The sequence below is a fragment of the Hyperolius riggenbachi genome, chromosome 5 (genome assembly GCF_040937935.1).
Source record: "Hyperolius riggenbachi isolate aHypRig1 chromosome 5, aHypRig1.pri, whole genome shotgun sequence".
NCBI classification, from domain to species: Eukaryota; Metazoa; Chordata; class Amphibia; order Anura; family Hyperoliidae; genus Hyperolius; species Hyperolius riggenbachi.
Window position 1 is genome coordinate 255,758,330 of NC_090650.1, and position 24,622 is coordinate 255,782,951.

Sequence of the window (24,622 nt, forward strand, 5' to 3'; positions counted from 1 at the left end):
ACTGATCACCCATCAATCACCACCTGTCACTGCTACCCATCAGATCAGACCTAATCTGCCCCTTGCGGGCACCCAAACACCCGCCCACACCCTCAGATCGCCCTCAGACCCCCCCTGATCACCTCGCCAGTGCATTGCTTGCATCTATTCTCCCATCTAATCACACCCTGATCACCTATCAATCACCCTGTCACTACCTTTCACTGCTACCCATCAGATCAGACCCTAATCTGCCCCTTGCGGGCACCCAATCATCTGCCCATACCCTCAGATCGCCCTCAGACCCCACCTAATGACCTCCCCAGTGCATTGATTGTATCCGTTCCCCCCTCTAATCTCACCCTGAGACACCCATCAATCACCTCCTAGCACTCCTACCCATCAGATCAGGCCCTAATCTGCCCCCTGCGGGCTTCTGATCACCCGGCCAAACCCTCACCCGCCCCACCGCAGTGACAGAATTTTTGTTTTCTGATCACTGCAAAAAACACTGTACAATAACTGTGGTGCTGTAAAGAACAGCTTAGATTTTTTTTTTTTTAAATCAAAACTCAGTGACCACAGCTTTCTACTTCACAAGTACTCCCTTTCGCTAGGTAGGTGCTCTTTTTCCTGGGTAGAGGAATACCCCTAAATTTAGCAGTCCACCATGGCAAGAAAAGGGGTATTCCGCTGAAGAGGCCGACAGAGATTCTGGCCCAGTGGGGTGAGTGCGATTGGGAAGCCTCATCCGACGAATCATTCGGGTCAGAATACAAACCGGTGAACAGCAGTGGCTCTTTGTCCGATAGCAATGACGAAGTTGAGGTCCCTGTTAGAGCCAGGCGTACCACACCCCATGTCACTGGACCACAGGATAAGACTCAAGGGCAGCAGAGTGGTGCAAGCGCTGATCTGAGTTTTCTTGGTGAGGCATGCACCAGAAGCGTAGCATCTCCTGTACCTAGCACCAGTACTACCGTAGACCCTGGTGAAGTGGCGAGCACCAGCATGGTGGTAGAAACTGGTTCGGTGGCAGGTGCATTAAGACCCGAGTTGCAGCCACCAGAAAAACGGGCCCGTACTACTCAAAGTCCCCCAGAGGTGCTGGCAAATCCCAATTGGCAATCCCCTGGTTCCGCTGCACCGTACCTTTCACCGCCCAGTCTGGAGTCCCGGTGAAGATACATAATCTAGGATTGGCCCTAGACTTTTCATTTGTTCTGCACCGTGGATCTCTACGACTTAATTGTGGCTGAGACCAACCTTTATGCCACACAATATGCAGCCGCCAATCCAAGAAGCTACCATGCCCAGCCTTTTCGGTGGAAACCACTCCAAGTTTCCAAACTTAACATTTTTGGGGGCCTTCTCCTTGACATGGGTCTAGTCAAAAATAATGTATTGCAGTCTTATTGGTCTACGCACCCGATACATCACATGCCCATGTTCTCTGCTGCCATGTCCAAGTCACGATTTGAGAACATCCTGCGCTTCCTGCACTTCAGTGACTATACAACCTGTCATCTAAGAGGCCAAATTTCACACACTTCGCAGACCTTAAACAAGACCACCTAAAATATAACTTTTTTAATTTTATTGCATTAAAAACTTTGTTTCAATCTAATGTTCATGATCAAATTCACATAAACCTAGTTGGGTAGTTTAAGGACAAAAAGAATGTAGGTTAAGGAAGACTAATTCAATATATAGTCAAACCTTATCTATCCCAATACTAGGCACTGAAGTATTTTATGCTGAGTAACTTCTACATAGAAAAAACCCTCCACCTAACCGACATGTTTCGGCTCCTTTAAGAGAGAGCCATCGTCAGGGCTATAATAATAAAGTGCTTAGGGTGCAAAGTGCATAGTCAAAAGTATACGCAGCTATCTACAAGTGCATAATCATGAAAGCAAAAAATGGGAGCTGTGCTCCCTAGCAAGGTCAGCAATCAAATGAGGCTGTCTCGCAGCCTCCTTTATATACCTTAAGGAGTGGGCGGAGTCTAAGAGGCCACCCTGCTTATGACCAGTTCCACAAAATTCGGCCCCTCATAGACCACCTGTCATCAAAATTTGCAGATGCTTATACCCCTGAATTGTCATTTTGAGGCATTTGGTTTCCAGACTACTCCTCACGGTTTTGGGCCCCTAAAATGCCAGGGCAGTATAGGAACCCCACAAGTGATCCCATTTTAGAAAGAAGACACCCCAAGGTATTCTGTTAGGTGTATGATGAGTTCATTGAAGATTTTATTCTTTGTCACAAGTTAGTGGAAAATGACACTTTGTGAAAAAAAACAACAATAAAAATCAATGTCTGCTAACTTGTGACAAAAAATAAAAATCTTCTATGAGCTCACCATACCCCTAACGGAATACCTTGGGGTGTCGTCTTTCTAAAATGGGGTCACTTGTGGGGTTCCTATACTGCCCTGGCATTTTAGGGGCCCTAAACCGTGAGTAGTCTGGAAATCAAATGCCTCAAAATGACCTGTGAAATCCTAAAGGTGCTCATAAGACTTTGGGCCCCTTAGCGCACCTAGGCTGCAAAAAAAGTGTCACATGTGGTATCGCCGTACTCAGGAGAAGTAGTATAATGTGTTTTGTGGTGTATTTTTACACATACCCATGCTGGGTGGGAGAAATATCTCTCTGTAAATGGACAATTGTGTGTAAAAAAAATAAATCTCATTTACAGAAATATTTCTCCCACCCAGCATGGGTTTGTGTAAAAATACACTACAAAACACATTATACTATTTCAGTCCTTATTGTGTGTAGTTGCCACGACTACAACTATCTCAGGTGTACTCAGCAGAAATACGGTCAGTTATTTGATATTGTTTTAGTAGCCTATTAGGAGTGCCAAAAGACAGTGAGACTATGACCTTAAAAATTGAATCACTGTGGGGAACATGGACTTTCTAGGGTTAATTGTAATAGGGGTGGGGTTTGCAGTTACTTGGGTGGAGTACTTGGAATGAGAGTATATATACCTGTGCAATTGCATTCAATCACTGTTTGACATCTGATGAAGGAGTTCATCTGTAACATGTAATGTCTTGTTCCTGAATATAGCAATTTGAATTGCAGCCAGTGGAGTGCCGTCTCTTTTCTTTGTTTGGACATTATACTATTTCGCCTGAGTACGGCAATACCACATGTGTGACACTTTTTTGCAGCCTAGGTGCGCTAACAGGCCTAAAGTCTTATGAGCACCTTTAGGCTTTACACGGGTGCTTACAATTTAGCACCCCCAAAATGCCAGGACAGTAAACACACCCCACAAATGACCCCATTTTGGAAAGTAGACACCCCAAAGTATTCAGAGAGGGGCATGGTGAGTCCATGGCAGATTTCATTTTTTTATTTTTGGTCACAAGTTAGCAGAAATGGAAACTTTTTTTTGATTTTATTTTTTGTCACAAAGTGGTGTTTTCCGCTAACTTGTTACAAAAAATAAAATCTTCTATGAACTCACCATGCCTCTTAGTGAATACTTTGGGATGTCTTCTTTCCAAAATGGGATCATTTGGGGGGTATTTAATCTATCCTGTAATTCTAGCCCCTCATGAAACCTGACAGGTGCTCAGAAAAGTCAGAGATGCTTCAAACTGGGGAAATTCACTTTTTGCACCATAGTTTGTAAACGCTATAACTTTTACTCAAACAAAAAAAATCAAATAAGTGTCTATTTATTGATCAGACATGTAGCACAATAAATTTAGACAAAAATGTATATAGAAATTTTACTTTATTTGAAAAATGTCAGCACAGAAAGTTAAAAAAAAATCATTTTTTTGACAAAATTCTTGTCTATTTCGATGAATATAATAAAAACTAAAAATCACAGCAGCAATCAAATAGCACCAAAAGTAAGCTGTATTAGTGACGAGAAAAGGAGGTAAAATTCATTTAGATAGTAGGTTGTATAACCGAGCAATGAACCGTTAAAACCGCAGTGGTCTGAATGGAAAAAAGTGTCTTTAAGGGGTTTTAAGACTGCGGTCCTCAAGTGGTTAAGATACTTTGTTAAAACTGTGACTTTGTTAAATGTTGCTTTACTTTCTTCATATGACTTTCACTGTAACCAAAGATTGAACTTGATCCTGGGTTAAAGTTCCTCAATAAAGCGGACCTCAACTCAGAACTTCCTCTCTACTCTAAAAGATAAGCAACAGCATCATAACCTTTAAAGAAAAACACTTATTTGTTACAGCTGATACAAATCCTGCATAAATCTGCAGTGTGTCTACTTCCAGCTTTTAGGGAAGCAGACATAGGGTTAACATGCTGTGCGTACAAATTAGCTGCTCTGCCAAGTACTGCTGAGATTCCTTAGCTGACATAGCTGAGAGATCAAATTACATTTGTGATTGGTCACATATGAGGGGGAATTAGACAGGCTAAACTCTTTAAATACATAGAGGGTGCATTTCTCTCTGTTTTACCTCTGTCCTGAGCAGGACTTTCAATTCTCCTTTAATCAGCCCATACTGTGTAGCCAGGAGATTTGCTAGTCCAGCAATAATGCCCCCTGTGTTATCTTTCCACTCACAGGACAATGATGCATCATCATCATCACTGAGTGAGGAAATGAGCTTTGACTATGATAAACTAAGAACTACAGAAACTATTCATTCTTCTGAGGTGTCTTCTAAAATCATAACATTAGGCCTAAATGGTTTACTTAACGTCAATATAATTGCCTTTTTTTTGGGCATGCATACTGTTATGCTAGGTACACACCATACAATTTTCTGTTAGATTTTCTCTTAGATTTACCTGCCAGGTAGCTTTTTTCCATGCTGTAGGTAAATCTAACAGAAGAATCTAACAGAAAATTGTATGGTGTGTACCTAGCATTATGTACAGTTATGCATATGGCTGTCTGTGATGCTGATAACAATTTCAGTTAGAGAGTGTATAAATATGTCTGGTAATTAAAAATAATGCCCTAATATTTTAATTAGAGAAAAATGTAAGGCAATAAACAACTTGTGGATCTAGTAAAATGGTATTTTTTTTCCACTGTCACCTTTTCAACAAGAACTAAAAGTAGACCAAGGTCTCAGCTTCTTTCCTGACAGGAAAAGGCTCCATGTTAACCCCCTACTGACATCCGCCTGCAGGATTTGCAACAATCCTGTCGTCTGAAAACAGTTCAGAATTTTTAGTAACCTCTCAGCCTAACATGCTGATTGAACTGGCGATAAGATTCTTCACCCTGTGTAGATATTGGCTTGGCCTGCCTTGCTTACATTTTTTTCATTCTTTATCTGCAGATGTTCAGTACATGACATCAGATATTACAAACGTTAACTAATGTTGTTACCAATCAGAATTATTATTCTTACTATAACTTTGCTGGGGCTGCATTGGGCACTATTTCTGAGTAAAGACCCACAATGTTACACCCAGTCCTGGACTAACTTATTCTAACAATTACTACATTTCTTAGAGATGTCTGGTAATACTCATTCTTATGGTGCCCATACATGGTACAATTTTTTCAATTTTTTTTTCGATTTAGATAATTTTGTTTGATTACTCCGTTAGATCGAATATAAAGATTTTTCCAACATGTCCAATTCAGTTGTATAAATTGTCTGTATTGCAACCAAGTCAAAGGATAATAGAGGATACATGGATACATATACAGTAGGATCCAAATTGAATAGCTGTATTTCACTTGTAGAGCGCTCCCTATATATAGTAAGGGGAAGATTTGTGTGGTCATGGGACTTTTAAGGGGATTGATTAGTGCACATATAAGGTAATTTTGAATAGAACTGTAGGTAGCGCAAAGTTCAAGTAGAAAAAACACTTTATTGCATACAAGAATAATAAGACTGTGCACAAAGAAATACACCTTAAAAACAGCCCTACGAAGGGTTGTGGTTATGTATATTATTATTATTAAGTATTAATATAGCGCCAACATCTTCCACAGCGCTGTACAGAATAGAAAGTTTTGTCACTAACTGTCCCTCAGAGGGCTCACAAATCTAATCCCTACCATAGTCATATGTCCATTGTAGTCTATGGCCAAGTTTGGGGGAAACCAATTAACATGAACATCCGAATTAGCATGTACACATAGTGGAAAATTGTACATACATGGTAATAGTATGCAAAGTTGCAAACAAGCAGGTCCCCTCTTGAAACAATTTACTTAACCACTTTCCCCACCGCTACAGTATATCTACGTCAGCTGTGGCATCCTCCAAGCCACAGCGACGTAGATATACTGACCTGGCTGCAGCCCTGCTGTGCACGGTCTGGTGCGCTTCAGAGCGCACCCTCTGGCACTGTCAGCTGCAATACTAATTGGTGGAAGGGAACATGTTCCCTTTTGGCCAATTAGTCCACCCCCCTCCCATGAATGATCGCTGCAGTAGTGAACTGCAGCGATCCTTCATCTGTCCCCCTCGGCGCACAAAGAGTTAAAAAAATCATCCAGCAAGCAGCCTCACTCACCTACCTCGTTCCTGCGACGATCCTGAAGTCTGATCCTCCGATCACCGCTCTGCATTCAGCCGCATATTGCCGGAAACCCGGGTCCCGGCTTGATGACGTCATCAAGCCGGGACCCGGGTTACCGGCAATATGCGGCTGACTGCAGAGCGGAGAACAGAGGATCAGGCTTCAGGATCGTCGCAGGAACGAGGTAGGTGAGTGAGGCTGCTTGCTGGATGATTTTTTTTAGGATTTCTGCACGGAGGGGGCTGCCTCATGGGGGGGGGGGGAGCATCTAGCTATCGATCCTGGGGGGTGGGGGGGTAGCATAAATAAAAGGGGGGGTTTAGATATTTGTTGGGGGCATCTAATTGACTAAGGGGAGGGGGGGGGTTTACTTATTTGGTGCATCTGGGCAACTGGGGGGGCCGGTTATCATATACTGGGGGCACATTTGGCTATAATGGGGGGCAGCACTAATCCTGGGGGTACATCTGGCCATAATGGGGTTAATCCTGATCCGGGGACACATATGGCTATAAAGAGGGGCACTATTCCTGGGGGTGCGTCTGTCAATCTATTCTGGGGCTGTCAAACGCAGGGGACACATGTGGCTATGCTAGGGGGGCTGATATTGGGGACGCATCTGACTATACTGGGGGAGGCGGTGATACTGGGGACACATCTGGATATCTATACTGGGGCGACTTTAACTGGCGGCACAGTTTTTATGTCAATCACACTTTTTATTTCCAAACAGGAATTGGTCAAAATTGAGAAACAATGCATTTTTTAAAAATGTTCCCACTTTTTCCCATTAAAATGCATAGAGAGAAACATTTTCCTTTGTACCAAATACCCCCAATGAAAGCTTAGTTTGTCTTGAAAAAAACGATATATAGATAATTTAAGTGGCACGAGTACAGATGAAGTTATTGCTGATTAAAAAGGGACACCGCTAAAGTGTCAAAACTGCTCTGGTCAATAAGGGGAAAACAAGGTCGGGATGCGAAGTGGTTAAAATAATTCTCACATTTCCAGGAGGCAGATATTTTGTTTTTCTTACAACACAGGTACAAGGGGAGAGCATTATCAAGATTCAATGTGTTTCGTTAAAAACCTTTCACTTCATCAGGAGAAAACAGCTCAACCCTTCAAGCAATTCATACTTTTACATAAATCTCTGGCAGTAATGGTTGTTAGTGCACTACAACAGTGCACAGATGGTTAAGGGATAACCTAAGGCATCTTAAAGTGTACCTGTAATGGGAAAAAGTGGCCCTGGGGGGTACTTACCTTGGGAGGAGGAAGCTTCTGGATCCTAAAGAGGCTTTCCCCGTCCGCAGCAGAGGGGATCGAGTGCTGGCTCCCCTATAAATTTCCTTGGCTGGTGCTTGTTGACATGTGTGCATGTGCTTTAGCGGCTCTCTGTTTTGGCTGCAGAGGCTCCCCCCTTGTGAGGTAAATACTCCCCAGGGTACTTTTTTCCTTACAGATTTACTTTAAGAACAAAGCAACTATACTCAATGGTGGATTGCTTATATGTGAGAACAAGGCAGGGGACCGCACTGGTGGCTGCCGCCATGTGTGTTTTTTTACAGTGTACTTATTCGTGGTCTGAACATCACAGCCAGAGAACCAGCAACTTGTTTAGCAATGGAAGTTCCCATGTTTCTGGTGTTCATTTGTCAAGTTAATTTTAATTCGTTTCAGAATAAATCCCAATTCCAGTGTCCAATTTCAGCACTATATAAATGCATGGTTATACAGTGTATAAGAACAAAAGAAATTGAAATGGAAGCCAATATTAGCCAATAATGTTATTCATTTTCAAAACTATCAATTGGGGGGAGGAGGGGTGTCCATTTCTAAATAGAGTTTAATTAGAATCTATGTTCATATTGAAATTAGCATCTGATCTATTAAAAATGTCTTTTAGTGTAATCCTCGTAGGATCACTATTTTTGTTTGTTCTATATTTCTTTGTGTTCTTGATGTTCATTAGCATTTTACAATCTGCAGTTTATTCTTGCAACTAAGAAAACCATGTCTGCCAATAATTGGCTTTTTTAGGGTATGAAATAGAGTTGACCATGTGGACTGGACTCTGTGCTTCTGCATACTGTGTCCTCCTTACTTTCCTGAACAAGTTTCTGTTACATTACACAGTTAATCTGATATTAAAATGGCCTTTTTAGCTTGCTTTCTAAGCAGCTGTTTCCCTTTCATTTGCCCTCACTTACTGTACATCTGGAGGAAGCCTTCTTCCAGCTGGGAGCCATTTCAAGTCTAAACCACATCCCTCAGGCTTCGTGTAGTGAAAATATTCTCCTGACAGTGAGCTATGCTTACCCTAAAAGGTGGATGCAAATTAAAATGTAATTGTGCAGAGGGCGTTCGGCCAGCACTTTCATGTGTTTATCAATTATTTCAAATTATGCATTTTTTATTCTGGTACTTTTATTGTTTTTAATAAGTGAAAATTTAAAGCATTCTCTGGTATTGGAAAATATTTTATTGGTCTTTGATTTAATCTATATATTGCACTCTTCTTTTTTATTAAATGTTATTTTATAGAATTTAATATAGACTGCTTACCGAGGTAATTGGCAAGTGTAATACAGTGTTAAATGGCAAGCAGATGATGGGCGCAGATACAGCATGTTAGGATTTCTAATTCACTTCAAGCATTTGGACTGTTTGGTAACTTGGGACAAATGCTAGAACATTTCCAGCTGAAATGCGCGGCTGTCCACCACACTGTCTGTTTTGTCATTCACAGAAATGTAAAGCCCTGCTAAGGTACAATCATCGGAAGTGATGATTTCCATGCTGGCTGCACACCTTATATTCTGTACATTTTTTGTGCAATCTCACCACATGAATAGGGTGCCCACTAATGATACAATCTTGACATGAGTAAGGAAACAGAGGCACCGATATCAGGGTAAAACTTGTTAAAATTAGTTTAAAGCGGAACTGTAGAGAGAAAATAAACACATTGTTTCACTTACCTGGGGCTTCCCCAAGCCCCCAGCAGCTGTCCCGTGCCGGTCCTCCCCGAGCCTCTGTTCTACCGCCGCCACTCCGTCCCGTACCTCGACTTGTAAGTCGATGCCAGCGCAGTCCTGCCAAGCGTATCCTTTATTCGCGTTCCACTCTGCAATAGCGGGGAATACAAAGAAAGGATACTCGTGGCCAGAGCCGCGCAGTGGCCCGGCGGCGAAACCGAACGTAGCCGGCGGCGGGAGAACGAAGGCTCGTCGAGAAGCGGCGCGGGACAGGACGGCTGCTGCGGGCTAGGGGAAGCCCCAGGTAGGTGAAACAGTGTGTTTATTTTCTCTCTACAGTTCCGCTTTAAAAGGGAGGTAAAGGTGGACTTACCTCCAGGTAGTCGGACACTCGTTTATATTTTCAAAACAACTTTTATTATTTACTTTCAAAAGTTAATAGAAAAAACTCCACTGTGGTGCGTTTCTCGGGATAACCCGCTTCCTCATGGAAATAAGTGGTGTACCTGGGAGGCATAAAGACTGTGCACTCAGGAGCTGTACTAACAGTGTATCTTACAGTATAACAATAGTCGACCTTCTTCACAACAGTGATGTATATTTAAACTAGCAGAGTAAAAAAAAAACGGAATTATGAAGGAACAAATATAGAAAAATGACCAGATATAGAATTAATGATACAATCTTGATTGCACAATCTTACTACTTCTATTTAATATAAGAGACTACCTAAAGTATCCATCCAAAGTATATTCTTTGGATATATATTTATCCTTGTACGACATACTCTACATCTGGTAAAGATGTGCAATGAAGTTTGTATAATTAGTGGGCCTCTTTGACACTTTTGATGTAAAATTATAACGTGAACCTGTTAGTCAAATGATATGGTCCTATATACAGAGGGTCCAGACAAATACAGTTAATACTGATAAGGATGGCATATTACAGAGTGGCCGGCATAATTATTTATCTGCACTGTTTTAGCTGATTGTCACATTTAGAAAGACATAACTAGAAGTGTTTCACTTTATAAAGTTCGATGAAAGTCTTAAACGAAAAACGTATTCGTAGATTCTTTCTTTTTTTTTTATCTTGACGAATGGACCTACACCCTTGCCATAATATGGTGATAATTGGGGTTCTGGCCGAAGTTACGCAACTGGCCGAAGTTACGGGACCAGTTACATAGTTATTTAGGTTGAAAAAAGACATAGGTCCATCGAGTTCAACCAGAAAATAAAGTACAACACCAGCCTGCTCCCTCACATATTCCTGTTGATCCAGAGGAAGGCAAACAAGTTACCAAAGGGGGAGAAAACGGTGGCGTGGGAGCGATCTGTACCGATGGGGTTGGAGAAAGCCCCAGGTATATATACTGTATAAAACTGGGGCAAATACTCGTGTCTAGTTTACTTTAAAAGTGTGGATTCTAACCATTTTATAACTATTTTTCAGGATGCATCGAAACGATGCATTCTTAAAAATAGTTATAAAATAAAATTAAAAATTGACAATTTCTCTTATTTATACTACCGTATTTATGCTTTTTATCATCCGTGCTACATATACAATTTATTATGTCATAAGTTTAATTTTACTTCAATTTCACTTTAATATGACACATTTCTTACAGATTCCAAAAAGATCATGATGACAGAAATTTCATGTATGGAAACCTAGCTCAGCTGAATCCCAATAAAATGCCTGTGTATACCTTTGCCACAACTTTTCTTCCTTCCTGCAAATCTGTGCATGAAGCCTGTGCATGGAAATCAAGCGCTGCAATAGTGGTACTGAATAAAATAATGTAGTCTTCCATTGTCGATAAATGATACAGCCTTTTCTCTGTGTTCTTCTAGCACAGAGAATTTTTTGCATAGCCTAACTCTGACAGTGACAGAGCTTCTATACCCTAGAGAAAATCAAATAACATTTCTTTCTGTTGACATTAGAATAATTTTAGCTCGTTTTGCTACACTACCCTGTTTTTTTATCTCGCCAGATTGAAATGTGTGCAAATGATTCTCTCTGCACAGAAAAGGAAAACTATACCCAAGTCGTATCCGCACAGCCTCTGAGCTCTGCTTGTTTGGTCAACAAGCAACAGTGGGTGGTCAGGCTGCAGTACAGGACAAGGACCCGCTGTGCACAGGAAAAAATGTTCAAAGGTGTTTAGGGGTGGTAAGGAAGTCTGACTGCCTTTAGAAAGTCTTCAGGCTACCGATCAGAATTGCCTCTCGCTATTGTTGGCTGTGAGAAAAGCTCAATATGAAATACTTACATAAAGTACTTGTACATCTTCACCTGTACTCACATCTGTCTGCACTGATGCAGGATGTAGTTGTGTTGTAGCATATTGCTTCATGTGACATTGCTACTGCTTTGTCATAAGGCTGCAAAAGCTGTTTTCTCATTTTTAACTCTGCATACTTAGGATTATTTTACCGTAATTATTTTGATCCATGAAAGTGGCTTGCTCAATAAGGTTAACAGCCAGGTAGATAACCAAAAGAGGCATTTTGAACAGCTAAATATTATCCAGCATGCAGATGAAAAGGTGATGTGCAAGTCCAAGCAACACAGTAATACACTGATACAGAGCTCTGATGGTAGCAATGACGTAGAAGATCACATTCTGCAAAGATAAACACACATTTATTAATGGTAGTATGATTTTAAAGGCTTGGCAGTGATGACTATATTATTTGGGTCTGTAATAGATCTGATCCTTATTTCATCCTAAAAGTCTGAGAAAGAAAATAAGACCGAAGCTAGGTATGGAAGGATTGATAGTGGCCTGATCTAGCAAGGAATTCATCACACCTTCATTGGTATAGATTGGGTAGTAGTAACGGATTTGCTAATTTACATCACTCAACATCCATGACCATCAGATGTTAACCATAATCTAGAGAATGTATTGATTAGCTGCCTCTGCTAGCATTGTACTATGCAATGCAGTGGGCTATCTATCCCCTGTTGCTCCTCCTTTTGGCTGATGAAATTTTACAGCTGCACCCAATCAAACTTTTATTTGACAAACTGGGAAAATCGCAGGGACACTTATCAATTAGGGGTGTGTGTGTGTGTGTGTGTGTGTGTGTGTGTGTGTGTGTGTGTGTGTGTGTGTGTGTGTGTGTGTGTGTGTGTGTGTGTGTGTGTGTGTGTGTGTGTGTGTGTGTGTGTCAGTCCGTCTCTGTCGATCAGTGATTGAATATGCCAGACAAAATGATTCTGTGTGTGTCAATTTTTACCATGATTTTTGGTATTGTGAGGATGTAATTAGGGTGTATTGTTGGTTGCCTTTAGGTTTTATAGATTTGGTAAGGCTGGATAAAATTATACAGTCAAGCTGTGTAGTATTTAGCCCACTTAAAGAGACACTGAAGCGAAATAAAAATGATGATATTATGATTTGTATGTGTAGTACAGCTAAGAAAAAAAACATTAAGATCAGATACATCAGTCTAATTGTTTCCAGTACAGGAAGAGTTGAGAAACTCCAGTTGTTATCTCTATGCAAAAAACCTATTAAGCTCCCCGACTAACTTATGCTGGGAATACACGTTGCGTTTTTGCCTTCGTTTTAGCCTTCGATTCGTTCGGTAAACGAATCGAGTGTTGAAAACGTATGTGAAAATAGTCATAATCTCATTATAGTTTCGATTAATAGACCCCAAAAACGAACGACTAGTGATCGAACATGTTTGATATTATCTCTCTTTATCCATCTAATCGAGCCATTGGTAGGCTTGATGGCTGTTCAGATCGATTATATATTCGTTTATGCTAGTCCGTCCCTGTAAAAAGGGATTTTCGTTTCGTTTCTTTGCAGCCTTCGATCATTGGAAAAACGAAACCATCAGAATCGAAAAAAAACCCGAAACCGTGGGTGGTGATATTAACCGTATGATCGATTATTTCGGGATCGAAAAGGACAAAAGGCACAATCGAAACGAAGGTTTAAACGAAGGCAAAAACGAACCGTGTATTCCCAGCATTAGTCGTGGAGAGGGCTGTTATCTGACTTTTATTGTCTCAACTGTATTTGAACTGTTTACTTTTCCTCTGCTAGAGGAGAGTTCATTACTTCACAGACTGCTCTGAAAGATTTATTTTGAATGCTGAGTGTTGTGTAATCTGCACATATTATAGAGTGATGCAATGTTAGAAAAAACACTATATACCTGAAAATAAAAATGTGAGAATATTTTCTTTGCTGCTAATCTTCTAGTTATTATTCATAGTACACAACCAATTCATTATATCATATATTTTTTTTCGCTTCAGTGTCTCTTTAACCACTTTACCCCCGGCGGTACGAATTTCTCCGTCCCTTTTTTCCCCCCTAAAAAACCAGGGACGGAGAAATCCGTACCTTCCGCGCTACCGCCGCTGTCCACGCTCCCGCCGCTCGTGCGTGCGCACCCGCCGCTCGTGCACGCCGCCGCCCGCTCGCCCGGAGATCAATGAACGGTAAAATCCATTCCCGTTCGTTGATCTAGCCCCCGCAATGATCTGCTGCTTCTTTCAGAAACAGCGAGATCATTGTGAGTCTCCCAGCCTCCTACTGCTTCCTGTAAGCGTCCTTCCGGACGCTTACAGGTCGCATGTAAACAAACACTCTGTGGCCATCTTGTGGCCAAATAGTAAACTACACCCTAAAAGCATTTTACATACACAAACATTACATTTACACAATAAATTAACTCATTACCTCCCACACTCCCCAATTTTTATTTTTTTTTTGTAATTAAAAAATAAAAAATAAAAAAAACAAACATAAATAGTTACCTTAGGGACTGAACTTTTTAAATATTTATGTCAAGAGGGTATAACACTGTTACCTTATAAACTGCGGGCTTGTAATTAGGGATGGATGCAAAACTGAAAAAAATGCACCTTTATTTCCAAATAAAATATTGTCGCCAAACATTGTGATAGGGACATAATTTAAATGCTTTTATAACCGGGACAAATGGGTTAATACATTTCATGGGTTTTAATTACAGTAGCATGCTTTATTTAAAAACTATAATGGCCGAAAACTGAAAAATAATAATTTTTTCCCACATTTTTTCCTATTTCCCCATTAAAACACATTTAGAATAAAATAATTCTTGGCATAATGTCCCACCTAAAGAAAGCCTAATTGGTGGCGAAAAAAACAAGATATAGTTCATTTCATTGGGATAAGTAATAATAAAGTTATAGACGAATGAATGGAAGGAGCGCTGAAAGGTGAAAATTGCTCTGGTGGTCAGGGGGTAAAACCCCTCAGTGGTGAAGTGGTTAAGGCTCTGATTCACTAAACTCCTCTCATTGACAAAATACTGTAGCTTTTAAGCACTGTAGTCGTAAAAAAAAAAAAATAGCATCAGTGCAGAGTGGCATGCATGATATTAGGAGCCAGGGCTTTAACATTGTGGTAAAGTCAAAATAAACAGTGCAGTGCCTAAGTGTTCTTATATTTGTTCCCTTGCCAGGACTCTGTTCTCCCTGTGTAGGCATTTTTTTCCCTAGAACTTTGGTTCTTTCCTGAATCCAAAAGCATACTGAATGGTTAACTTTTACCTCCATCTGAACTTTTATACTGTCATATACTGTCACTCACAGTGCCTCCCAATGTATGCCCCCATTTGTCTGCAATGACATTACTGTGTCTGGCAAGCTCCCGTGCTTCTGCATTCAGCCTGAGCATGAATAGATAGGGTTGGAGTGACATGGTGGGAGGGCATCAGATAGCATAGTCATAGGAGGCAAGGGTGCAAGGCCACCACAGCACTGCTGTGTGACCAGTTCCAATGTCATCCACACCTGGGGCCAGAAAGGTCCAGGGATAAGAGAGAAATCACTTCTATTTAGCTGAGCTTTTTTTTTTTTATTAGGTTTCATGTTTTTTACAAATAAGCAACTTGGTTACTTCCCAAAAAAGGCAGGAAAGCTGGATGACTACCGTATGTGTATAATTTAAGTGTGTTCATTCCCAGTTTTGATGCATCATGTGTGTTTAAATTGAATGTGAGTACCTTAGCTAAAGAAAAAGCCGGTAGGTCCAAATATAGCAATCTGTAACATGATGTATGACAGGTCATGTTTAGCTGTACGTTACTAGTTAACTCACTGTAACAGAATTGTGAAATAGCTGCTGTTAACTTGTAAGCCCTCCACATTAACCGGCTCCAGGGGCACACAGTAATGACTCTTGATGCCAGTCATGTATTTTTCTAACCCCAGCAGCTTTTTTTTTTTTTCCTTTTTACTCAGTTAAGATTTTGTTTGAATAGTTGGCTTGTTGAATATAATAAATTGAGCATGCAAAGATAATATTGTACAATGCATCATTTTAATACTGAGGAGTTTTCAGTAGGAAGCTGCCCCACAGATAGCATTAGTAAGTAGAATCTCAGAGCCTCATGAACCAGGCTATGTGAATGCCTTAGCAGTCTGTGTTACACCACAGAACAGTATGCACACAACAGATGAAGAGCAGACGAGATGTCGGTTCACAGGATATTATGACTATCTGGGCCTTTTATTTTCTTACACTTTAAGACAGAGAACTTCAATTCTTCAATGTAAACTTGTGTTTTAGCGCCATCTTGTGTCAGCTCTAAAGTAACAAACCTGATCTTACTAGGCTTCTTGTGAACTTGCACTTAGCAACTCAGGTAAATGTAATTGCCAGCGTTATCGGTTTCCTTATAATGGAATCTACAAATGATAAAGTTATGGTGAATACTGGAGATGTGTTTGGGAACTCAGCTCCTTTGCACTGAGTCAGACTCAGATCTGCTGGTAGTTATGGCATTATTTCTAGTATAACTGAAGCATAAGGCCTCGTTCACAATGACTTGTGTTCCCTGTGACAGCAGTAATGCATATGGATCGGGATAGCATGCCGCACATTACTCACGCTTTTTGCCGCATACATCAAAGAATATGGTAAATTAAACATGTATTACCATGTTGCCCTCCGTTGTACCACAGTGCACCCACCACACTGTGAATTTCCGTATATGTGTTGCATTGCAGCACGGCAAGCCACACTACAGTGCAGCCGTTGTGCCGCACCACAACTTACCACTGTGAACACGGCCTAATGCCCCTTTTACACTTAATCAGTTGCTCTGTTATAACTGAAAGAAAACAGATTTTCAAAGTAATGCCCATGTTTTCCTATGGCACAGTTCACACTTAAAGAGAAACTCCGGCCAATTGAACTTTATCCCAATCGGTAGCTGATACCCCCTTTTACATGAGAAATCTATTCCTTTTCACAAACAGACCATCGGGGGCTCTGTATGGCTGATATTGTGGTGAAACCCCTGCCACAAAGAAATCTAAGTATGTACTCTTGGCAGTTTCCTGTCTGTGAACCCTGTTGCATTGTGGGAAATAGCTGTTTACAGCTGTTTCCAACTTCAAAAAAAACCATGAAGCAGCTACATTACCTGCCAACAGTAAAAATGTCACCATGTAATAAATGTCAGCATGTAAATCGGGGATTTTAAAGATTTTACAGTGGGCAAACACTGACTAAATCATTTAGACATAATTATTGTAAAAATGAAGCACTTTTTTTATTACATTATTTTCACTGGAGTTCCTCTTTAACGCGTTTTAACTGAAATCTTCCTCCCAATGCACTGCTATGGAAAAAAGTGTACTAACGCATATCAACTGATTAAGTGTAAACAGGGCCTTAAAGGGGTTCTTTCGCGAAAAAAGTAGGCAGTTAAAAAATGTGACAGATGACAGGTTTTGAGCCAGTCCATCTTTTTAAGGGGGATTCTCAGGGCTTTCTTTGTTTTCAACAGCATTTCCTGAACAGCAGTTTAACTGCCAAAATAGCAAGATACCAGCCGGCCTCCCTAATCACTTGCACACTATTATGTCAGTAAGATTTTGCAACTGTTGTTCAGGAAATGCTGTTGAAAACAAAGAAAGCCCTGAGAATCCCCCTTAAAAAGATGGACTGGCCCAAAACCTGTCATTTGTCACATTTTTTAAAGGGACACTTAAGTCAAACAAAAAAAATGAGTTTTACTCAACTAGGGCTTCCAATAGCCCCCTGCAGCTGTCCGGTGTCCTCGCTGTCTCCCTCCGATCCTCCTGGCCCCGCCAGCAGCCACTTTCTGTTTCGGTGACAGGAGCTGACAGGCTGGGGACACGAGTGATTCTTCGCGTTCCCAGACACATTAGCACCCTCTATGCTTATATATGGTATATGATATATGCTCTAGCAGCATAGATGGCACTATTGTGGCCAGGAACGCGAAGAATCACTCGCGTCCCCAGCCTGTCAGCTCCTGTCACCGAAACAGGAAGTGGCTGCCGGCGGGGCCAGGAGGATCGGAGGGAGATGGCGAGGGCACCGGACAGCTGCAGTGGGCTATTGGAAGCCCCAGGTGAGTAAAACTCATTTTTTTTGTTTGACTTAAGTGTCCCTTTAACTGCCTACTTTTTTCGCGAAAGAACCCCTTTAAGCAATTTCTTATTTTACATAATTGATTGAGAAAACATTGTATGAATGAATTCCAGTAGCCTCATTGGACCCCTGGCCTCCATTATTTGTGTTGTGCTGTCTCATTATGAAGCCCATTACTGCCCCAGAATGAGGCCCTCCCACTTTCCTTTTACATTCTCCATAATGTGTATTCAAGAGTCCAGTTTAGGGTGGTTGAGATCCACAGTCTTCTGACCCACTGATTAGAAGTTCCAGTGTGTGTTTTCTGTTTTGTTTTTATTGTAGTCAGTCATGCTATCATCTGGTCACTTACATTATCATACATGTGTTTTCCTAAAGCAATAGCTAATTTGTTTTGTGTTTTCTTTTCTACTCTATAGGAAATCCCATGTTGCAGAGCCCACTGCTTGACTTGGATGGTGACGGGCGTCCATCACCAGCTGGACGACTCAGCCAAAACACATCACTGCAAAGAGGAAGCAGCTTCCAATCAGGCAGAAATGACTGTAAGGATGAATAAATGGCACTATAGATGAACTGGTGCTCTTGGACTGTGGAGCTGATTTGCCCAGCACTGGAGCAGTTCTCACCTGTAGCCAGTGTGATTCATGCTTGCTTCATTTATAGAAAGGCAGTTTTTGATGTCACAGCAGTTTATCAGATTCATCAAATGTCATTTGGCATTCCTAGTGCTTCACTTGACATCCACTGTTTGTCAAGCTAAAGAGTCATAAGTGTTTTTATTACCAATGACAGGGTCACTGGTACCCTTGCGGATTTTCCTTTGGAATATAGGGTATCCATAATGTCTCCTTTAAGTTAATACAATTCTTCAAATTCTAACTGAAGAGAGACTATTGTGCAAGTTGTAGTATGTTTATATGACTAGACAAAATTGTGGTATAACGTGTAGTACTTGGGATATATCAAATTTATTAGTATAAAAAAATTAGTATAAAAAAATTAGTGATAAAAAGACATACAGGGAAATTAAAAACAAGGGTAAGTTGTAGAGCCTGTTATGCAACATTCCTGGCCGGCCAATAAATGCACTCGCACCTCACATATACACCACACATGCTACCTAAACTGACATGTCGTATATGGTGGACATTAATTGAAACAACAACCGCTTAGTTATAATTCCTTGGGTTGTTATAGTCTTCTTACTTCTGCAAGATTGCTGTAAGCATAACGGTTGCATGCAAATTAGTTTTAAGATGGTCAAGGTGTCTTTACTACGCATTATAAAATACACGACAGTTCAACAATAGATACTGGAGCAGTCACAGACCACCTTTTCACATCTATTTAGCAGGTCGTTGCAAGCATAGCAATTATACGCAGGTTAATCAATCAATGTCCGTATAGAGCTTGCTAGATAACTTCAGATATTAACAATAACATGCAAGATGCTATAAAAGGACTGGTCTCACCAACAACAGTCATCAGTCTTTATGGCGGCTTCTCCGGTTTAAGGTACTTTGTCCCAGATAAACAATTTTCACCATCTCCGTTGCTGCGCAGTTAGATAGCAAATTGGCTACGTGGGCCTATGGCCGGCTGGCGTCCCAGCCCGGCACTCAAATAGTTCTCCACATTTTAGCGTCCCTCATGCCGGCAAGCGGTGTAAAGGTACTCCGGAGGTACACGTGGGTATGTGGCAGGCGTGCTCCTCCAGACGTGCTTAGGCTCCGCCAACCTGCGTGTTTCACGCCGTGGCTGTTTCTTCAGGGTGTAAGGCACTTCCCCTTTCTCAGATTCATTTATAGAGAGGCTAAGTCCCTCCTTGGCAGCAACATCGGCGCTACCCCATTGATACAGCGATCACCACTTTCCAACAACTAAGCAGATGTCGCTAATACAGGCAGACTCCATGTGAGGGGGAGATGCAATATTGCTCACATAGCGGAGCTGTCCTATCCAAAGTATCTATGCAGATGCAAATATATGTATGCTTGCCTGGTTCACACATACCAACAGCCAAAGCTTCAAACATACCAACAAGTTTATATATCCACATGGCCTCTTTTCAATACAATACATCATCATAGTCACCTCTTCTGTTAGATATATTTAATCTGTAAATCCCCTTTACTTTTGTTCCAGCTAAATTGCTCCCACGAACATCAGCATAATGAACTGCCAGAAAGCTTTTTTCCTCATCTTTGTCCTCTGAGTCTGAAGTACTCCAGGGCTCTATCTTTCACCATTCTCTTTGTCTTTCCAATGTATTTTAGACCACACGGGCACTCTATCATATATAGGACTCTTGTGGTCTGACAATGTATGCACGAACGTATGTCATACCATTTACACTTGCCACATCGATAGGTGCCGTTAGGAATGTGTCTATTCAACCAAGTTGAATTATCTTTTATGTATTCGCTATGGACCAATGTATCTCGCAGATTTTGTGCACGTTTTGCAGTCATTAAAGGAGTTATCAGGCAAAAAAATAAATAAATAAATAATTTTCACTTACCTGGGGCTTCTACCAGCCCCATGCAGCCATCCTGTGCTGTCATAGTCACTCACTGCTGCTCTAGTCCCCCTCCTTCAGCTAGTTTAGGCCGACCTCAGGGGTCGGCGGGCCGCATTGCTTACATTTTTACGCATCCCCGCTGGTGCAGGAACATTAACACATACATTTTTACGCGTTAGTGGTTCAATGTGTACATTTTTACGAATGAAACCACTAACGCGTAAAAACGTATGTGTTAATGTTCCTGCACCAGCGGGAATGCGTAAAAATGTACGCAATGCGGCCTAGCTGACAGAGGGGGACCAGAGCAGCAGTGAGTGACTATGACAGCACAGGATGGCTGCATGGGGCTGGTAGAAGCCCCAGGTAAGTGAAACTCATTTTTTTTTTTGCCTGATAACTCCTTTAAGGGTCTGGGGCCTATTATATTTAATATTTCTGGTGAGGTTGTCAGGATACCTCAATTTTTTTCAAGATTTCACGGAAATATTCCCAATGGGCTCCATACCAACTGATAAGCCTTACATAGGATTCTTTCTTTTCATAATTTTTAGTGTCACCATCCTGTAAAAGGTATTTTCTGTTCACACTCCAAGTTTTTTTAGGGCCTTGTGTAGGACTCTATGAGAATAGCCCTTTGCCCGAAATCTGGTATACATATCTCTAGCCTCCTGTCAGAAGATTTCATCTGCAGAACAGTTTTGACGCAGGCGTATAAATTGCCCATAGGGTACCCCACTAATCAGCGATGGAGGGTGATGGCTGGACACGTGCAACAAACTATTGCCAGCTGTGGGCTTATGGTAAGTGGAGGTGATCAGAGTACCTTCCTCAACCTCTCATTTCAAATCCAAGAAACTCAGGGAATCTGAACTTACTGTGTAGTTCAACTTGATATTTTTATCGTTTGTATTTAATTTTGTCTAGTCATATATGCAGTTTAATGCACTGGTTGTGTAGCAGGCTGCATGATTATGATTTATGGAGTTGATTTTGGGAATGGTGGTGGTGACCTCCTGGCTAATACATTAACTTGCAGCAGCTTAGATGACACAAGGCGTAAACCTTGTAATTTATATATGAAGTTGTAGTATGTTGTCTATATTCCAATTTCCTCATGAATGGGTCACTTGCAGATGCTCATGGAAAAGAGGTTTCATGCTACACATGAACCATACAATCTTGATAGTACAAACTTACTACATCTTTGTAATATGAGGGACACAGAACCTGATTTAATCAGAATACTTAACAAAATTTTTCCCTCACCAGGGGATAAAACTTAACATTTAATTGTTTGCATTAAAAATCCTAAGGTTAACTGTCATCATTACTTTCAATAAAAGTTGATACAGTAGTATTTGTATACAGGGAGTGGATACCCCCACTACTTCAACTAAGAATAAATTACTGCTTAAACAAAACCCCCCACCATATATAAGCCACCCAACATGTTTCACCTCCTTTCGGAAGCTTTTTCAAGGGAACAAAGTTCAGTGCTATCAGTGCATATAGTGCTAGGATGCATTACAAAGCAATACATTAAATTAAAACATATTTAGTAACAGAGTGTATAGGCCCATGACTGCAGCCTAAAAAGTCTTAGGGTGCTATCATGGGCCTATACGCTCTGTTACTAAATATGTTTTAATTTAATTTATTGCTTTATAATGCAACTTTTATTGAAAGTAATGATGATGACAGTTAACCTTAGGATTTTTTAATGCAAACAATTAAATGTTAAGTTTTATCCCCTGGTGAGGGAAACATTTTGTTAAGTAATATGAGGGACTGCCGAAAGTATCCATTCAGAGATATTCTCTCAAATAACATATAATAATATAGGTAGTATTAAGTAGGTTCCACCGTTCATCCATCTTCCCCCCTCCCCTCCCCAGTACAGGTAGCCAAGAAACGCAACTACCCCCCCCCCCCCCCCCCCACACACACACACACACACACACACACCACCAGCATAGATGAGCAAATATGCCCCTGTGATGCCTTCGCCAGTATTAGACAGTCCTGCTCCCCGGGTATAGGTAGCCAAATATGCCACCAGTATTGGACAGCTCCCCTTCCCAGTGTAGGTAGCAATCCGCAGTATGGATAGCTAGATATTCCCCCAATATTAGGTACCCCCTTCACCTCTATAGATAGTCAGATATTCCCCTAGTATTAGGTAGCCCCCTCCCCAGTATAATTAGATATTCCCCCATTATTTGGTAACCCCCTCCTCAGTATAGATATCCAGATATGCCCTCAGTATTTGGTAGCCCCCTTCCCCAGTATAAGTAGTCAGATATTCCCCCAGTATCAGGAGGCCTCCATCCCCAATATGAGTAGCCATATATTCCCCCAGTATAAGGCATCCCCCTCCCCATTATAGGTTGTCTGATATATGACTCCATAGAGCATACCATGCTTATAGCAGTTACTCACCTGTCAACAAAGCCAAGATCCCTCTTCAGCCCTGTCGCTGTGTTTTTCTTGCTCCCTCTAGTGGTGTCATGTAATAAGAGATGTCAGTAAAGGGAATGGTATTCATGCGGCGCTGCAACAGGGCCTAAAGTGAACCAAGCACCATTTTTAGCACCCAGGACATCTTGGTAGCACATTAAATATGCCATCCAACAATGTGGCTCATTAATAAAAAACCTTCAATTTTACCTCTTCTTTTTACATTTAAACGTTTAGCAGAGGGTTTTATTACCCTACTACCATGGCCTGCCCAATTAAAGGGTTTACTGAAGTCACAGATGCTATCTTCACACCTTACCCTGGATAAATAATGGAAGGAGAGGGAGGAAGAGAAAAGTGGTGCTTGGTTCCCTTTAGGAGGGATCCTGGCAGAGCTGTTAGGTGGGTTACAGCCACAAGCACACTCTGCTCTCAGATACTCTGCAATGAAAGGGGAGGGGGGGGGGGGGGGAGTGCCTCCCGAGCCTCAGCCCAGCCCTGCTCCCAACATTACTTGAGACAGTGTGGTGTGTGTAGGTAGGAGTGCCAGAAACTTTTTGGCTCATAATGAGGAAAACGCTTATTTTCCAGCACAACACTGCTATGATAGATTCTGTTTCAACAGTCCCAGCAGTGGTTAGTTGAAATTTTTGCATTTATTATTACGAAATCTTTAAACCTGTATTCAGAGGGGTGTAAGGATTTCCAGTCCTGAGTTTAATATTGTCCAGAATGCTAAGACAATACATTTTTTGCTTAAGAATAAAGTTTACCGTATTTAATGCGAATGTTCACTGTATCTTTCTGTCTTTTTTTTTTTTTTTTTTTTTTTTTTTTTTTAAGCTTGGCGCTATAAAATGCCACATCAAGCAGAGTTTGTGGAGAAGTTAACAAAGGCCGTTGTTGGACAACTTCCAAATTTCTGGAAACTCTGGATATCCTATGTCAATGGAAGCCTTTTTAGTGAGGTAAAAGTCAGCAGCTCACCTCAAATAGTTTGGGTGTAAGATTAAAGCTGGAATCCAGTCAGAAATGTTCATTTTAGTTTTGAATGTAGTGATTTCTGGTATACTTGTACACTTCCTGTCACTGAGAACAAGAAAAGAGGGAAATTCTATGCAAAAGAGGGGACACTACCGTGTATAAAACTGAAAAAAAAAATTAGGCTGGAGTTGCACTTTAAACAATATTAAGTTTTTGTTTTAATTATATCTGGTTTGCTGTCTTCCTACACAAGTGTTTTTTATGTAATTCCAAGTCATCAATATATATATTCAACACAGCAAATTTGTTCACCAAAGTCTTAAAATCGTGTGCAATTGCTTGACATGCATGTCCCGAATTATTCACAAAGACCGTTTTCCGTTGTAACTGATAGCTGTGCTGCATCCTTTTTAAGTCATGAAGTCGAAAAGTGAATCCGTTGGACTAACCACAAAATAGTTTAGTTATGTCTGTGTACAGGAAAGGGTTATATTACAGACTGAGCTTTATCTAGATTCATAAATTGGTCTGGTTTCAGTACTCTGTTTACAGCCTATTTTGTGACAGCAACAGTTATTCACTCATACTAGTGAGCCTGAGAGATGTGCAGCCTGCACACTTGGGGCTGATATAGAAAGACATGCACAGAAAACTGTTGTTAACATGACCCTATTGCCCACGGCAACCATTGAGGTGTCACCTTATAAAGGAAACCAGGTGTCTTATTAGTTGCCCTGGGCTGAGGATTGTTGTTTTGCACCTGTCT

At 41.0% G+C, this 24,622-nt stretch overlaps 1 protein-coding gene across 1 annotated transcript in view; it reads left to right on the forward strand.

Moving 5' to 3' along the window:
* The window catches only part of EXOC2 (exocyst complex component 2), a 290,595-nt gene that overhangs the window by 135,645 nt on the left and 130,328 nt on the right, over nt 1-24,622 (forward strand). Inside the window, exons 11-12 of the mRNA XM_068236811.1 lie at nt 18,308-18,433; nt 23,716-23,840. Coding sequence (XP_068092912.1) covers nt 18,308-18,433; nt 23,716-23,840 — 251 coding nt within the window. The remainder of the gene's footprint in view (nt 1-18,307; nt 18,434-23,715; nt 23,841-24,622) is intronic.